General features: G+C 40.9%; 1 protein-coding gene and 1 non-coding gene across 2 annotated transcripts; both read right to left on the bottom strand.

Annotated features, from left to right (window-relative positions):
* Positions 1-843: 843 nt before the first annotated feature.
* Positions 844-1563, bottom strand: LOC141695754 (uncharacterized). Its single transcript, XM_074499975.1, has 2 exons — positions 1209-1563; positions 844-1094 (listed from the first exon to the last, which is right to left on the bottom strand). Exons 1-2 carry the CDS (start codon positions 1561-1563, stop codon positions 844-846), a joined length of 606 nt encoding a protein of 201 aa, XP_074356076.1.
* Positions 1564-5902: 4339 nt separating this feature from the next.
* Positions 5903-6009, bottom strand: LOC141698739 (small nucleolar RNA R71). Its single transcript, XR_012565243.1, has one exon. It is a non-coding gene; the product is annotated as a small nucleolar RNA R71 (small nucleolar RNA).
* Between the last annotated feature and the right edge of the window lie 11010 nt (positions 6010-17019).

The following is a 17019-nucleotide window of genomic DNA, read 5'->3' as shown; positions in this document are numbered from 1 at the left end:
TAATACCGTCTTTACCAACTATATGACCTAAAAACTGAACTTCCTCCAACCAAAATTCACACTTTGAGAACTTAGCATATAATTGTTTTTCTCTCAACCTTTGTAATGCAATCCTTAGATGTATGGCATGGTCGTCTTTGGTCTTTGAATAGATGAGGATGTCATCAATAAATAAAATAACAAATTTATCCAAGTACTCCTTGTACACCCGGTTCATTAAATCCATAAAAGCTGCTGGCGCATTAGTCAACCCAAATGACATCACTAAAAACTCGTAATGACCATATCTGGTTCGAAAAGGAGTCTTTGGTATATCTTCAGGCTTGATCTTCAACTGATGATAGCCCGATCTTAAGTCGATCTTGGAAAAATAACATGCTCCCTTCAGTTGATCAAATAAATCATCAATCCTGGGTAGGGGTACTTATTCTTGATGGTTAACTTATTCAATTCTCGGTAGTCGATACACAATCTCATGCTTCCATCTTTCTTTTTCACAAACAACACTGGCGCACCCCACGGGGATACACTTGGTCTGATTACCCCTTTATCCAAAAGTTCCTAAAGTTGTTTAGCTAGTTCTTTCATTTCTACTGGGGCCATACGGTAAGGTGCCTTTGAAACTGATTCTGCTCCCGAAACCAAATCAATAGAAAACTCAATCTCCCGATCTGGTGGTAATCCTGGTAACTCGTCTGGAAACATATCTGAAAATTCATTAACTACCGAAATCTTCTCCAATTTGGGTATTCTCTTCTCCGTATCCACAATATGGGCTAAGTATGCTTCACAACCTTGTCTCAATAACTTCTTCGCTTCCAAGATAGAAAGAAATTGCTTGCCCTATTTTTGTCCTTGATAAACCATCCTTTTATTGTCTTCTGAGTATAACAAAACTTTCTTTCTCTTACAATCAGTATTTGCCTTATGCCGAGACAACCAATCCATTCCTAAAATTATATCAAACTCTCTTAACTGAAAAGGTATTAGATCCACCAAAAAGAATTGCCCGCAAATTTCTATTTGACATCTAGGGCAGAACTGGTTTACTGAGACTTTATCCTGATTAGCTACCTCTATTGATAAGGGCTCATCTAAATTTTCCAACATCAAATTCATTTTACTTACACATTCTTTAGATATAAAGGACTTAGATGCTCCTGAATCAAATAAAACCTTAACAGGCACTGAATTTAGAGAAAGCGTACCTGCAACTACATCTGAGTCTTGAACATTAGATTTCTTGGTCATTTTAAAGGTTCTGGCTCTCGCTGTACCAGTTGCTGGTCCTTGAGATTCATTACCTCCTACATTACCCTGAGTAGCCGTCTTGCAGTTTCTGGAGATGTGCCCAACCTTACCACACCTGAAGCAAGTGACTCCGACATTTCCTGGGTTATATTCTGACGCGTAATGACCATTTTTATCGCATTTAAAACACTGGACATCCTTCCGACACAGACCACTATGCTTTTTACCACATAACTTACAATCCACAACTGGTCTTGTTGACTGGACTGAGGCGGAGGCAACTGAAGTGACACCTGAATTTGTTTGAGCCATACCTTGCCTTCTAATTCTCCGATTCTTATTCCGGCCAAATTTCCTTGGGAACTTCTGACTGAACTCTTCCTGGTCTGCATTAGCTGTACTACTTTCAAACTTTCTTTTCCGATCACCCCTTTCCTTGGAGGCCAACTTCTGATCACTCTCTATCACCAGGGCGGCTTGAACTACAGAGGTATACGTCTTAAGTTGTAAGGCTACCACTCCGCTACGAATTTCCGGCTTTAGTCCTTGCTGAAATCTCCTAGCTTTCTGAATCTCAGTGTTTACATATCCAGGGGCTAGTCGAGCCAACTTTGTAAACTTGGCCTCATACTCAGCCACGCTCCTTTCTCCCTGCTTCAATTCCAAAAACTCTACTTCCAACTGACTCTGCAAACAATCTGGAAAATACTTTTCTAGGAACAGCTCCGTGAATCTAGCCCAAGAAACAGGGCCTTCTCCTTCTAAGGTACACGCAGATTCCCACCAAAAATTTGCTTCACCTTTCAGAAAATAACTGGCATAATCTGATTTAGAATCATCACTCACCTGAGTAAGGGTGAAGGCTTTCTCCATTTCTTTAAGCCAAATTCTAGCAGCAATTGGGTCTACCTCGCCTTTAAACTCTGGGGGTTTAACTGACTGAAAAGACTTAAAACTAACAGTCTGGTTCGGTTCTCTTGGCTGGGGTTGATGTTGAAGCTGTAACTGCTGTTGGATTTGTTGATGTTGTTGTATAAATTGCTGTTGTTGTTGCTGCTGTTGTAGGAATTGCTGTTGCTGCTGCTGGAATTGTTCTTGCTGCTGAGCCATCTGATTAGACTGTTGGCGCAACAAATCTAGTAATCCATCCATGACTGGGCCCCCTTCAGAGTTCCTACTAGAGGAATTGGACGGGAAATTTTTTTTGGGAGGCATTCTCCTGAAACACAACAAAAGGGTTTTATATGAAAATTGTGCCCCCGGGTAGCAACAGTTTTATGCATCAGGAGAATGCAGTCACAATTAAAATATTCCATTCCCAGTTTATTTGGGGTCCAACAATGATGCATAACCAAATTTAACAATCCAGAAACAATTACAACAATAACAATAACAGCAATAACAAAAGTGCAATAAAATAAAACCGACAACCGTAACATCAGAAAATAGTAGTACAACAACAGTACAAATCCATCTAACAACTACAGTACAACAATCATAGCATACTAAGTACACAACAAAATTAGTTGTCATAACAGCCCCGCCTAATACAAGCTACAATACAAAGAAAACATACATAAGAAAAGCATCTACAGATATCCTGCAACTAACTCCGGGCTCTGTATCTCACTGCAGCAAGTCTAATCTAGCCACTGCCACCAATGGATCCTAACTCAAATACCAACCAATTCACAAGATCCTGGTACTGAACAGCTCTAAACTCGGAGCTAATGAAACGGTCAATGGTCCGAGCTCTCTCTACTGCAGCCTGAGTCAAGGATCGAACTCTCTCCTGCACATCTGGGGAAGGGGCAGGAATACCCTGGAAAGGCCCGACCGGAATCTAGTCAAGCTGAGCTGCTAACCCTGGGCTCTGCTCTCTGATCAAAGACTGATTCACCGCTCGGTGAACATGGTAAGGCATCGGGGAGGATGTACCTGAAAGAACAGAGGGAGGAACAGGTGGTCTCGAAGTGGAGGAACTAGGACCACACCCTGGAGGGAAATCCCTAACAGCCGACACTGACCTTCGTATCCAGCGAGGACGGATACTAGGTCCTGACACACCTCCTGGTACAACTGGAGGAACAGGTGGAGGAGGCATGGAAGTCTCCTCGGCTACAACATCCAAGGTCCGCTCAGAATCTGAATCATCTAAGTCTGACGGGTTTCCTCGAGAAGGAGAACTGGAGATCACTATAGGCCACTGTCAATCATAACAATATACAAGAAAGACAAAACAAGGTTAGGGCAAGTCTATTAAAATATTAATAGATGCCAGGGTAACGCGGTCGAAACCCTCGAATTACACTTAAGGTTGCTCCTCGACATGAGTTGCTGACTCACACTATAGGACATACTTCCTACACCTTACTAACTCATCTCTTAAGCTAAATTAGGGACTTGAACCTGTGGCTCTGATACCAACTGTGACGGCCTCAACCCTGGGGTCAGGGGCTGACGTCACCAAAAATATGATAAATTATAACAAAAACTGCTAAATAAACTTTATTATAATACACGACCCCAACCAGGAGCCGAAACAGGTTCATGTATTATTCAGGTTACAACTGATAAGTGGCATTTTATACCACTTAGAACGTCTTAAAATGGCTTAAATTGGTGTCTTGAAATCAAGTGTTTTGTGTATTTGATGCGTTTTTCTAGTGTTTATGCATTTCAGGGTATTAGATGCATTTCGGGGGAGGAATCATCAAGAATAAGCCTTGGCATGTGTTCACCATTGCGAGAGGAAAGAAACGGGCAGATTACGGCGAAGAAACGGAGCAAAATCAGATTTTTTTCCAGTAGAGGTCTGAGCGCCCGCTCAGCATTGCTGAGCGGCCGCGCAGGGTCGGGAAAAAAGATATAATATTTCTGGACTTCTACTTCTGTTTGGTTTCCACTTCTATGTAATCTGAGTTTTATGGGACTATTATATAAGTAGATCTGAGACGTTTTCACAAGTGTGGATTGAAGAAGATTGTGTTTTTACGTAAGGAGCGAAGGAGATAAGGAAGAAGACCGATTTAGCACACCGCAACGAAGAGGAAGCATATTTTCTTGTGATTCTTGTTTCGTTGTAACGTTGGATGCTAGTTTTCTTGCTTTGAACTTATTTACTCTTGTGACGTACTCTGTTTTAATATATTTGTTTAGTTATTATTTTCTTGTGTTTGTTTATCATGATTTCATATGAACCCATGATGACGATAAGTGCTAATATGGGCTAATCGTGATCATGGGGTTGCAACGGATTTATTATGGAATTCTTTAGTTAATTGTTTAATACTTTAGTGTGTGATGATTGTATGATATCTAGTATTGGTTGTGCGTATTCGTCTTATGTGCGTCACGAACATATAAGATAGGGTGTTAATCTCTTGTGAAGCGACGGTGGATCTTGAGATTTAGAACTTGCCATGCTAGCATAGGTTCATGTACGTTGTGCATGATTAGTGGGTAACTCTAACAGTTTTATTTTCCCTATGTAATCAAAAGGAATAACTTGTGCTTAAATCTTTGTGTTGTCAATTTCTGTAGACATATAGGAACTCAACATAATTGATGACTATTCAACTTCTATCTTAATTGTGGATGCTTGGTAGAATGGTATTAGTACAATGAAAGTTGGCTTTTATCAGTTTCATGTTATTCGATTAATATCATCACTGTCACATGCTAAAGGTAATAACAATGGCTATAGAAGGAAGTGATAATGAAGTTGTGATCTCATGAGTGTTTTATTATTGATAATTTGAAGTGTTAGTTAAGTGATTAATTAAGTAGTTAATTATAGTTAATATTTAATCAAAAATCTTAAGTGTTAGTATCTTAACATTGAGAAGTAATCATACATTGGTGAGTGAGTTTAATTAGACAATAATTTAGTCCGAGTCTCGTTGGGAACGAACTAGAAAGTATTCTATATTACTTGCGAACGCGTATACTTGCGTGAATATTAGTGCGTATTTTAGCCCTAACAAGTTTTTGGCGCCGCTGCCGGGGACTCGGCGAATTTGTTTAGTTTATGTACTTACCATCATTGGTCATTAGGACTCAGTGATTAGGACGTAGTAGTTACTTATTTTTTCCGGTTGTGTTTCAGGTACTTTAGCAAGCGTTTATGCAAACTCGTTCTCGTGCTCGCAAGAGGACTTTAGATACAGCTGAGGAGACAGACGAAGTTCTTGATATTCCGGAGAAGTTAGATTTTGAGGATTCGGATTCAGGAACTGAGCAGAAAGAACCAGTAAATATGGGAGATTGTATTGTTCAAGCTGATCCAGCTCTTATGGATTTTTCTCGGCCTAAAATTGATGACATTCAGTCAAGCATCCTTCATCCGGCTATTCAAGCTAACACCTTTGAAATCAAGCCGGGCACTATTCAGATGGTGCAGAATTCTGTTTCTTTTGGAGGAGCGGCAACTGAAGACCCCAACATGCACATAAGGAATTTTGTCGAGATCTGCAGCACTTTTAAGTATAATGGCGTGACTGATGAGGCTATCAAGTTGAGGCTTTTCCCATTCTCACTAAGGGACAAGGCTAAAGACTGGTTACATTCTGAACCAGCTGGGTCCATCACTACGTGGCAAGATCTTGCGCAAAAGTTTCTGGTGAAGTTTTATCCGATGGCAAAGACTGCTGCTATGAGGAGTGCTCTTACTCAGTTTGCGCAGCAACCTACTGAATCTATGTGCGAGGCTTGGGAACGCTACAAGGAAATGTTGAGAAAATGTCCACATCATGGAATGCCGGATTGGATGGTGATCACTGGTTTCTATAATGGTTTGGGGGCCCAATCTCGGCCCATGCTCGATGCAGCAGCTGGAGGCGTCTTATGGGCTAAAAGCTATACTGAGGCGTATAATCTTATAGAGACGATGGCAGCAAATGAGCATCAAAACCCAACTCAGAGGATGACATAAGGCAAGGTAGTAGGTATTCTGGAAGTTGATGCAGCCACCGCTATTGCAGCCCAGCTCCAAGCGCTATCGATGAAGGTTGATTCTCTGGCTACATATGGAGTTAATCAAATAGCTATGGTTTGTGAGCTTTGTGCATGTTCTCATGCTACGGATCAGTGTTCTCTTGTCAACGAATCTGTTCAGTATGTGAATAATTATCAGCGACAACAGCAGCCTGTGCCAGCGACCTATCATCCTAACAACAGAAATCATCCAAATTTCAGCTGGGGGAATAATCAGAATACTATTCAGCCACCATATCAGCAAGGAGTGAGTAAACAGTTTAACCCACCTGGATTCCAGCAACCACAGCAGTATGCTACAAGGTAATCATATCCTCAAAAGGGAAGTACAGCTGCACCTACTAGTGCTGATTTTGAGGAACTTAAGCTGTTGTGCAAGAGTCAGGTGGTTTCTATCAAGACCTTGGAAAATCAAATTGGTCAATTAGCCAATACAGTGCTCAATCATCAACCTGGCACTCTTCCCAGTGACACGGAAGTACTAGGCAGGAAGGAAGCTAAAGAGCAAGTCAAGGCTATTACCTTAAGGTCTGGAAAAGTGGCTGATGCTGAAAAGGCAAAGGAAGGAGAAGCTGAACTTAGAGATGAAGAATCTAAGCAAAAGGAGAAAGCAGCGGAACCAAGGAAGACTACTGATGAACACACTTTGCCTGAGGCTAATACAGGGGAGAAACAGCTCTATCCTCCACCACCTTTTCCTAAAAGATTGGAGCAACAAAAGCTGGATAGACAGTTCGGGAAGTTTCTGGAGGTGTTCAAGAAACTTCACATCAATATACCTTTCGCTGAGGCTCTGGAACAAATGCCTAGTTATGCGAAGTTTATGAAGACTATTCTTTCAAGGAAGGTGAAACTGGATGACCTTGAAACCGTTGCTCTCACGGAAGAATGCAGCGCTGTTCTGCAGCAAAAGTTACCACCAAAACTGAAAGATCCAGGAAGCTTCACCATTCCTTGCACCATTGGCAATCTGACTTTTGACAAGTGCCTTTATGATTTGGGAGCAAGCATTAATCTGATGCCGTTGTCGATCTTTAAAAATCTGGATCTGCCTGATCCAAAACCCACTTACATGTCGCTACAATTGGCTGATCGTTCCATTACTTACCCAAGGGGCATAGTTGAGGATGTGCTCGTCAAGGTGGATAAGCTCTTCTTTCCTGCAGATTTTGTTATTCTGGATTTTGAGGAAGATAAGAAGATTCCCATAATCTTGGGAAGGCCTTTCTTGGCTACTGGCCGTACCTTGATAGATGTGCAAAAAGGTGAACTTACTATACGGGTCCAAGATCAGGATGTGACCTTCAACGTATTCAAGGCAATGAAATTCCCTACAGAAGATTAGGAGTGCTTAAAAGTGGATGTGATTGATTTTGCGGTTACTTCGGAACTCGATCGCATGCTAATGTCTGATGCATTGGAAAAGGCCTTAGTGGGGGATTTTGACAGCGATGATGAAGATGGCACCGAGCAATTACAATATCTGAACGCTTCTCCCTGGAAGCGAAAGCTGGACATACCATTTGAATCTCTGGGTACTTCTGACCTTAAGAATGCTGAAGGGAAGCTCAAACCATCAATAGAGGAAGCACCTACCTTGGAGCTCAAACCATTACCTGAACACTTGAGGTATGCTTTTTTAGGTGATTCATCTACGTTACCTGTTATTATTTCATCTGACCTTTCAGGTAGTGAGGAAGACAAGCTCTTAAAGATTTTGAGAGAATTCAAATCGGCTATAGGATGGACCATAGCAGACATCAAGGGGATAAGTCCTTCATATTGTATGCATAAAATTCTGCTAGAGGAAGGTAGTAAGCCAACTGTGGAACAGCAACGAAGACTGAATCCCATCATGAAGGAGGTGGTGAAGAAAGAAATTCTGAAATGGCTGGATGCAGGCATCATTTATCCTATTTCTGACAGCTCGTGGGTGAGCCCCGTACAATGTGTACCTAAGAAAGGAGGTATCACTGTGGTCGCAAATGAAAAAAATGAGCTCATTCCTACTCGAACAGTTACAGGATGGAGAGTATGCATGGATTATAGAAAATTGAACAAAGCCACTAGGAAGGATCACTTCCCTCTTCCATTTATTGATCAGATGCTTGACAGATTGGCGGGTCATGAGTATTTTTGTCTTCTGGATGTTTATTCCGGGTATAATCAGATTTGTATTGCACCAGAGGATCAGGAAAAGACTACCTTCACTTGTCCATTTGGCACGTTTGCTTTTCACAGAGTTTCGTTTGGGTTATGTGGTGCCCCAACCACTTTTCAGAGATGTATGATGGCTATATTCTCTGACATGATTGGAAATAACGTCGAAGTGTTCATGGTCGACTTCTCCGTCTTTGGACATTCATATGATGAATGTTTGAATAATCTGCACGCCGTACTCAAAAGATGCGTGGAAACTAATTTGGTGCTCAATTGGGAGAAATGTCATTTTATGGTGCGTGAAGGCATTATCCTTGGACATAAGGTCTCTAGCAAGGGTCTGGAGGTGGACAAGGCCAAGGTGGGAGTCATTGAAAATCTTCCCCCACCTAATTCTGTGAAAGGAATCCGTAGTTTTCTTGGTCATGCGGGTTTTTATCGGCGATTCATCAAGGACTTTTCAAAGATATCTAAGCCGTTGTGCAATTTGCTTGAGAAAGATGTGCTTTTCAAATTTGATGATGAATGTTTGGCAGCATTCGAGACTCTCAAGAAGAGTTTGATCACTGCACCAGTTATTACAGCACCAGATTGGACAGAACCGTTTGAGATGATGTGTGATGCGAGTGATTATGCGGTAGGTGCAGTTTTGGGACAGCGCAAGAAAAACCTCTTCCATGTGGTCTACTATGCGAGTAAGACTTTAAATGGTGCCCAATTGAACTACACCACTACTGAGAAGGAGCTTTTGGCTATAGTCTTTGGTTTTGAGAAATTTCGATCTTATCTACTTGGTACGAAAGTAACAGTATTCACTGATCATGCGGCTATTCGCTATCTGGTTTCCAAGAAGGATTCGAAGCCGAGACTCATTCGTTAGGTGCTTTTACTTCAGGAATTTGAGTTAGAGATCAAAGATAGAAAAGGTACTGAGAATCAAGTAGCTGACCATCTCTCTAGGTTGGAGAATCCCGATTCTACTTCACAAGATAGGACGTTAATCAATGAATCTTTTCCGGATGAACAGTTATTTGCAATTCAGGAGGAAGAACCATGGTTTGCAGATATTGTAAACAATCTCGTCAGCAATATAATGCCTCCTAATTTGACATCCGCTCAAAAGAAGAAGTTTCTGCATGAGGTGAAGTGGTATATGTGGGATGAACCATATTTATTTAGACAGGGAGCTGACCAGATCATCTGGAGATGTATAATGTTCTGTGAGACGGAGGGGATATTACGAGACTGCCATTCCACGGTTTATGGTGGACACTATGGTGGTGAGAAGACAGCAGCTCGTATTCTGCAAGCAGGTTTTTTTTGGCCTACTTTGTTCAAGGATGCTCATCAGTTTGTTTTAAGGTGTGATCGTTGCCAAAGAGTGGGAAATTTGTCAAGGAAGGATGAAATGCCATTAAATGTGATGCTTGAAGTCGAGGTCTTTGATGTGTGGGGAGTCGATTTCATGGGGCCTTTTATCTCGTCTTGCAATAATCAGTACATCTTGCTGGCAGCCGATTATATCTCAAAATGGGTCGAAGTTAAAGCTTTACCGACAAATGATGCAAAGGCAGTGCTAAATTTTCTTCATAAGCAAATCTTCACAAGGTTTGGAACACCTCGGGTAATCATAAGTGATGAATGATCACATTTCTGCAACCGTAAGTTCACTTCTATGATGCAGCGTTATAATGTGAATCATCGAGTAGCTACTGCCTATCATCCGCAAACAAATGGTCAAGCGGAAGTGTCTAACAGAGAGATAAAGCGCATTCTAGAGAAGGTTGTTTGTCCGTCAAGGAAGGATTGGTCTTTAAAGCTCGATGAAGCTGTTTGGGCTTACAGAACAACAAACAAAACTCCACTTGGGATGTCACCGTTTCAGTTGGTGTACGGTAAGGGATGTCATCTACCTGTGGAGCTTGAGCATAAGGCCTACTGGGCATTGAAGAAGTTGAACCTGGATTTAGATGCAGCTGGTAAGAAAAGAATGCTTCAGCTTAATGAACTTGATGAATTTCGACTTCAAGCGTACGAGAATAACAAAATGTATAAGGAAAAGGTGAAGAGGTGGCACGATAGGAGGCTACATCCTAAGTTATTTGTGCCAGGGCAACAAGTTCTCTTATTCAACTCTCGGCTCCGACTTTTTCCAGGGAAGTTGAAATCGAGGTGGTCTGGACCTTTTATTGTCAAAACTGTGTTTCCACATGGAGCGGTGGAAATTTTTGAGAATGATCCGGACCAAGCATTCAAGGTTAATGGTCAGCGGTTGAAGCACTACTATGGGGACATGGAAAACCGAGAAGTGGTTAGTGCCATTTTGTTGACTACTTGAGAAGGGTACGAAACGTCAAGCTAATGACGAAAAAGAAGCTCTGCGTGGGAGGCAACCCATGAATTGTTGTTACAGGAACCCTTAGAAGTTAATAACCTATCCAAAACCACAAAAAAATCAAAAAACAGGGGCTGAAATTTTTTTTTTTTCCAGTGACCCCCTGAGCGACCGCTCAGCATTGCTGAGCGACCGCTCAGCAAGCTGAGCGCCCGCTCAGCTTTGCTGAGCGACCGCTCAGGGGTCGAATACCAGAATTTTTTTTGTAGTTCAGAAAAAAAAAACAGTTTTCGCCCATAAACCCACGATTTGTTCCCACTACCCCATCATTTTAACCCTTAATTCCCAAACCCTAATCTAATCCACACCCTATATATACATACACCTATCCTACATATCTCCCACAAAACTTCCTACACTTAAACTCTCTCACAAACATCAAAAATCAGTTCTTACATACTTTTATTCACGAATCAATGGCACCCAAGAGAGCACGTACTATTGACAGCAGCAACACAGTTCCTACTACTGATTCATCGATGGGTACTGCTGCAAGGCCTTGGTTAACTGACAGAGCCGCGGAGGAGGAGTACACTAGGCTTTTGGGGAAGCCGATTCTAAAGGAGAGAGGGTTTTTGCCATCAGGGAGGGATGGTGAGTTGCTGCCCATGATTGCAGAGAAGGGGTGGATAGCTTTTTGTGAGTCGCCCGAAGCGGTACCGATGAGCGTTGTTCGCGAGTTCTATGTGAACGCGAAGGCCGAAAATAATGGGTTTTCTGTGGTCCGAGGGCTGACGGTTGATTATCATCCTGCGGCGATTCGCCGTGTGATTGGACAGCGAGAGAGGAAGCCCGAGGAGGAAAACTGGAATGAAAAGACTGCTGAGGATTTTGACTTGGATTTGATTTGTGCGACTCTCTGTCGACCGGGCACAGTTTGGACCTTCAGGACTGGCACTAATGAGTATCGTCACTTTCCGGCGATCACCATGAACAGGTATGCCCGTGCATGGAATGCATTTATTTGTGCTAATATTTTGCCTTCTTCGCATGCACACGAGGTCACAGTTGAAAGAGCACAGTTGTGGGGAATTCTGAACGAGGAGTACTATGTGGACCTTGGTGAGTTTATCTACCAAGGAATTCTGAAGTTTTTGAGGGGAGCGAAGCATATGAACATCCCTTATGCATCCACGGTTACGAAGCTATGGCGAGCAGTGGGAGTGAACTGGCCGGCTCATGAGCAGTTGTAGTTGCCGGCAGCTCCGATTGATTCTGGGACGCTGAATGGGAGGCAGGAGTGGACCGGTGGTGAGCCTGAGGAGCATGGGCTGGGTTATCATCTTCCAGGAGGGCGTCCAGCATGAGGTGCTACTATGGCTAGGCCAGGGCGTGATGAGGCTGGTTCTTCGAGAGCTCAGGAGGGTGCTGGGATGGTTGATGCCCAGTATAGGAGGCTTTCACGGCGGATGGATGCCATGTATGAGACGCATAGCAGGTTTGCTCAGGAGCTCACCCTTGCGTTAGGGACTGCTTTTCGGGGCCTTGGAGCTGATATCCAGTGGCTATTTTTTGGTGAGGACTCTGCATACCCGCCGCCTGATACTCTACCCACTGAGGGTGATGATGATGATGACTCCGAGTAGGTATACCCTGTGTTCCTTTCTACTACTTTCACTGAGGACAGTGAAGATTTTTAGTTTGGGGGTGGTAGTTAAGGAATATTGTGTGTGTGTCATATAGTTGCATATTCATGATAGTTTAGTTCATATAGCTGCATAATTTATGCCATATAGTTTTTTTTGTTATGAATGTCATGTAGCTCATGCATTTACCATGATCCCTTTTGCAATGATTTATCGACTGAATTGTGATATTGATGCGAGTGTAGTGATAGCATTAAAGTGATATTAAGTCGTGTAGGTTGATATGCATGCTAGAAACAATTGTAAGTCCACTAAGTCTTAGAGAATGCATAAGGGCTAGATTGTTGTTATGATTTGGTTTTTCAAGGTCAATCTACTTATTATGCTTAGAACTCGATTAAAGGTTCTTAGTGATAAAGGCATGAAAAAGAAAAAAAAATTGGAGAAAAAAAAAATGGAAGTTGTTGCTAGTTGTGGCTAGGCGTCAAATGGCTAGTAGCCGGCTCGCATATGGTGCGAGTAGTCTAGGGTTGAGCAAGATGGAGTGAAACGCACTTGCTCAGAAGTAAAAAAAATAAAAAAAAAATAAAAATTAGTTTATGCATAATTGATCAAGAGTGGGCTCTTTGGTATTCGAGTTATTAAGTTCTTAGGGGACTTTGTGCCTAGTGACCTAAGGCTTTTAGAGTCTGGGATCCGCTAACCTAACGCTCGTTACATGGATACCATTGTAAAAGTCTTTTGTGGACCTCACTCATTGCACGGTCAAATAAGCATTTGTGTTGTGAATAAAAAGCACGATTTCGTAGTAAGCTCCAGAATTCTTGTAGTGTTGTATATCACTTTGTGCCTAGAATTTTTATTCTTTGTATAATCATAGGATTGCCTTGAGGATAGTCGAGTCATAATAATTGGTCTAGTTCTGAAGCATATCTGTTAAGCATTTGCACACACCACGTTTCTGGCTGTATGTCCGTTTGCATGAGTTTATTGATCTTTAGTTGTCTAACTGCATTTGTTGAGATGTGGCAATTTGGTTGGTTAATTGAAGTAAGGGGGATCGCTGCATTTTCATATAGATTGCAGTTATGCATGTTTTTATTTGTTTTTGAGTCTGTGACGCTTGAGGACAAGCATCGATTTAAGTTTGGTGGTGTGATAAGTGGCATTTTATACCACTTAGAACGTCTTAAAATGGCTTAAATTGGTGTCTTGAAATCAAGTATTTTGTGTATTTGATGCATTTTTCTAGTGTTTATGCATTTCAAGGTATTAGTTGCATTTCGGGGGAGGAATCATCAAGAATAAGCCTTGGCATGTGTTCACCATTGCGAGAGGAAAGAAACGGGCAGATTACGGCGAAGAAATAGAGCAAAATCAGATTTTTTCCAGTAGAGGTCTGAGCGCCCGCTCAGCTATGCTGAGCGGCCGCGCAGGGTCGGGAAAAAAGATATAATATTTCTGGACTTCTACTTCTGTTTGGTTTCCACTTCTATGTAATCTGAGTTTTATGGGACTATTATATAAGTAGATCTGAGACGTTTTCACAAGTGTGGATTGAAGAAGATTGTGTTTTTACGTAAGGAGCGAAGGAGATAAGGAAGAAGACCGATTTAGCACACCGCAACGAAGAGGAAGCATATTTTCTTGTGATTCTTGTTTCGTTGTAACGTTGGATGCTAGTTTTCTTGCTTTGAACTTATTTACTCTTGTGACGTATTCTGTTTTAATATAATTAGTTTAGTTATTATTTTCTTGTGTTTGTTTATCATGATTTCATATGAACCCATGATGATGATAAGTGCTAATATGGGCTAATCGTGATCATGGGGTTGCAACAGATTTATTATGGAATTCTTTAGTTAATTGTTTAATACTTTAGTGTGTGATGATTGTATGATATCTAGTATTGGTTGTGCGTATTCGTCTTATGTGCGCCGCGAACATATAAGATAGGGTGTTAATCTCTTGTGAAGCGACGGTGGATCTTGAGATTTAGAACTTGCCATGCTAGCATAGGTTCATGTACGTTGTGCATGATTAGTGGGTAACTCTAACGGTTTTATTTGCCCTATGTAATCAAAAGGAATAACTTGTGCTTAAATCATTGTGTTGTCAATTTCTGTAGACATATAGGAACTCAACATAATTGATGACTATTTAACTTCTATCTTAATTGTGGATGCTTGGTAGAATGGTATTAGTACAATGAAAGTTGGCTTTTATCAGTTTCGTGTTATTCGATTAATATTATCACTGTCACATGCTAAAGGTAATAACAATGGCTATAGAAGGAAGTGATAATGAAGTTGTGATCTCATGAGTGTTTTATTATTGATAATTTGAAGTGTTAGTTAAGTGATTAATTAAGTAGTTAATTATAGTTAATATTTAATCAAAAATCTTAAGTGTTAGTATCTTAATATTTAGAAGTAATCATACATTGGTGAGTGAGTTTAATTAGACAATAATTTAGTCCGAGTCTCTGTGGGAACGAACTAGAAAGTATTCTATATTACTTGCGAACGCGTATACTTGCGTGAATATTAGTGCGTATTTTAGCCCTAACAACAACACACACACATTAACTTATTCCAAACCATACACTCTCACTTATTACAGCAACTCATCAGACCTCAGGGCCTGATACAAACTACCTCAGAGGAGCCGGGACCGGAGGCTGACACTCTACGCTGACCTGGTCTTCTAGACATCTACAATAAATAAATACAAAACAAGCTGCAAGGGTGAGCAATCTATTGCTCAACAGTACCTCTATATAAATAACAAGTACAAATTGTATAAAACAATACAGGAACATACATTAAACTGATATATGCGAACTCTGTAAAACAGGTATAAACTGGATATCAAAACTAGCATGCTTTGCAAAATAACATCATCTGTAGTGTGATGTGTAAAAAAAATACCAGAATTAAATTTTAGCATGCTATTTCATTTCCAAAACCACTGTCCATTGCTGGACCAATAATTCACCGGTCCCGTTATGGGGACTAAAACTATTCCAACTTTATCAGATATATAAAAGATGATAAATTATAGGGAGAGCTGATCAGTCTATCCCATCACCAATTTCGTTCCGGAACTCAGAGACTAGCTAGGTCTCTGTCATGCTGGACTAAGCGGACTACCAGTGCACGCATCCGACTTAGCCTCTTACGCAACCATGCTGGGCCGTTACCTAATAATGGACCTCTTACGCTAACTAACCATCCAATATCTGATTTATTTTTATCTAGTTTCCAAATCCATTTACACCTATCTCTTTTTAAACCATTACATCACACATTCTAAAAATTTATTTTTTTAATTTTAATCACAATCTAGAGATAGGCATTTTTAAAAGTTACTTTTTCCCCAAAACATCAGTTAATAAAACATATTTAAATGCGGGGAATGCGTAACTTAAACCGTTCTGTTCCAGTACGTATTTTAAATAAACAACTATTCATATATACTGAACCGTAGAAGATTAGTTCAGGGGTACTTGCCTTGTGAAGCTTTGTACTAACTTTGGCTTAACTCTAATTGACTTGAACTACCGGGTCCTTTGACTCGAACCTACGAAATCGAAACATCCTAGGTTAGACATTCGATTATGCTTGACTTTTCCTCACTAAATAATTACCCATTGCTATACTTTCCGACTCGTAAGTATATTAATATCAATAGCATATACTTAATAATGGTGCACATAGCAATCAAAGTTTAATTTATAATAAACGAGGTATATGAACTCGACTTATAATTTAAGGTAATTTTTAGAAAAATTGGACAGCGACTCCTCTGTTTATAGGTCTACCCGTCGAAACATCAATCGACGTCCAATCTCAACAAAAATCAATTTGAATCATCACATAACTAAATTTTAGTCCCGAATATAATTTATACAAATTTTATTTATTAAAATATTTAGGACTCAGAACAGGGTCATCACCGTCCACCGCGCGCTCGTAAAAATTCATCGCACGCGGCGGCAAGATTTATTGGTGCCCGAAAATATCCGGGTGTCCTAATAAATTTCACCGATTAATTAATTTCCCGCACAAAATTATTTTATCTCACAAAATCCAGTCAAATAATTTCCTGCAAAAGTAATAATAATAATAATAAAAATTCAGAAATAATTGAACCGAGTAACAACAGCAACAACATGATACTAAACACGCGCCTCACGCGCAGAAATGGGGAAAGGGAACAGGACAGCCACAACCACAACCGGAAACAGAGCCAATGGCGGCCAAAAACACCGGCCACACACACAGCACACACACATCACACACACAACACACACACACACCACCGTATCACACATACACGAGGACATACATACACATAACCGTATATATACATACAAGTATGCATGTTTATAATATGAAAACAGGGAGGAATTGAAGGAATCACCGGAAAAATCCCAACCGGAACTCACCGGAAATCCAGAAACCGGGGGAAGCAAATCGGAAAATAGAGAGAAGAGAAAGAGGGAGAGGAAAGAGGAGGGACAGAGAAAAGAGATAGTGAGATTTCGAGATTATAGACGAGAGAGAGAAACAAAGTTACCGAGAGATAAGACCAGGAGAAAGGAGAAGAAAATTGATGTGTTAACTTTCC

This window comes from Apium graveolens, chromosome 11 (genome assembly GCF_009905375.1).
Source record: "Apium graveolens cultivar Ventura chromosome 11, ASM990537v1, whole genome shotgun sequence".
In the NCBI taxonomy this organism is placed as follows: domain Eukaryota; kingdom Viridiplantae; phylum Streptophyta; class Magnoliopsida; order Apiales; family Apiaceae; genus Apium; species Apium graveolens.
This window is presented reverse-complemented; position numbering and strand designations above follow the sequence as displayed.

What these genes read in the sequence shown, in the direction of transcription:
- LOC141695754 (XM_074499975.1), bottom strand. Translation starts at nt 1,563, where the DNA reads ATGGCTCAAACAAATTCAGGTGTCACTTCAGTTGCCTCCGCCTCAGTC. An exon ending in AGACTCAGATGTAGTTGCAG is followed by an intron (nt 1,095 to 1,208) that starts GTACGCTTTCTC and finishes TGGAAAATTTAG; the next exon opens with ATGAGCCCTTATCAATAGAG.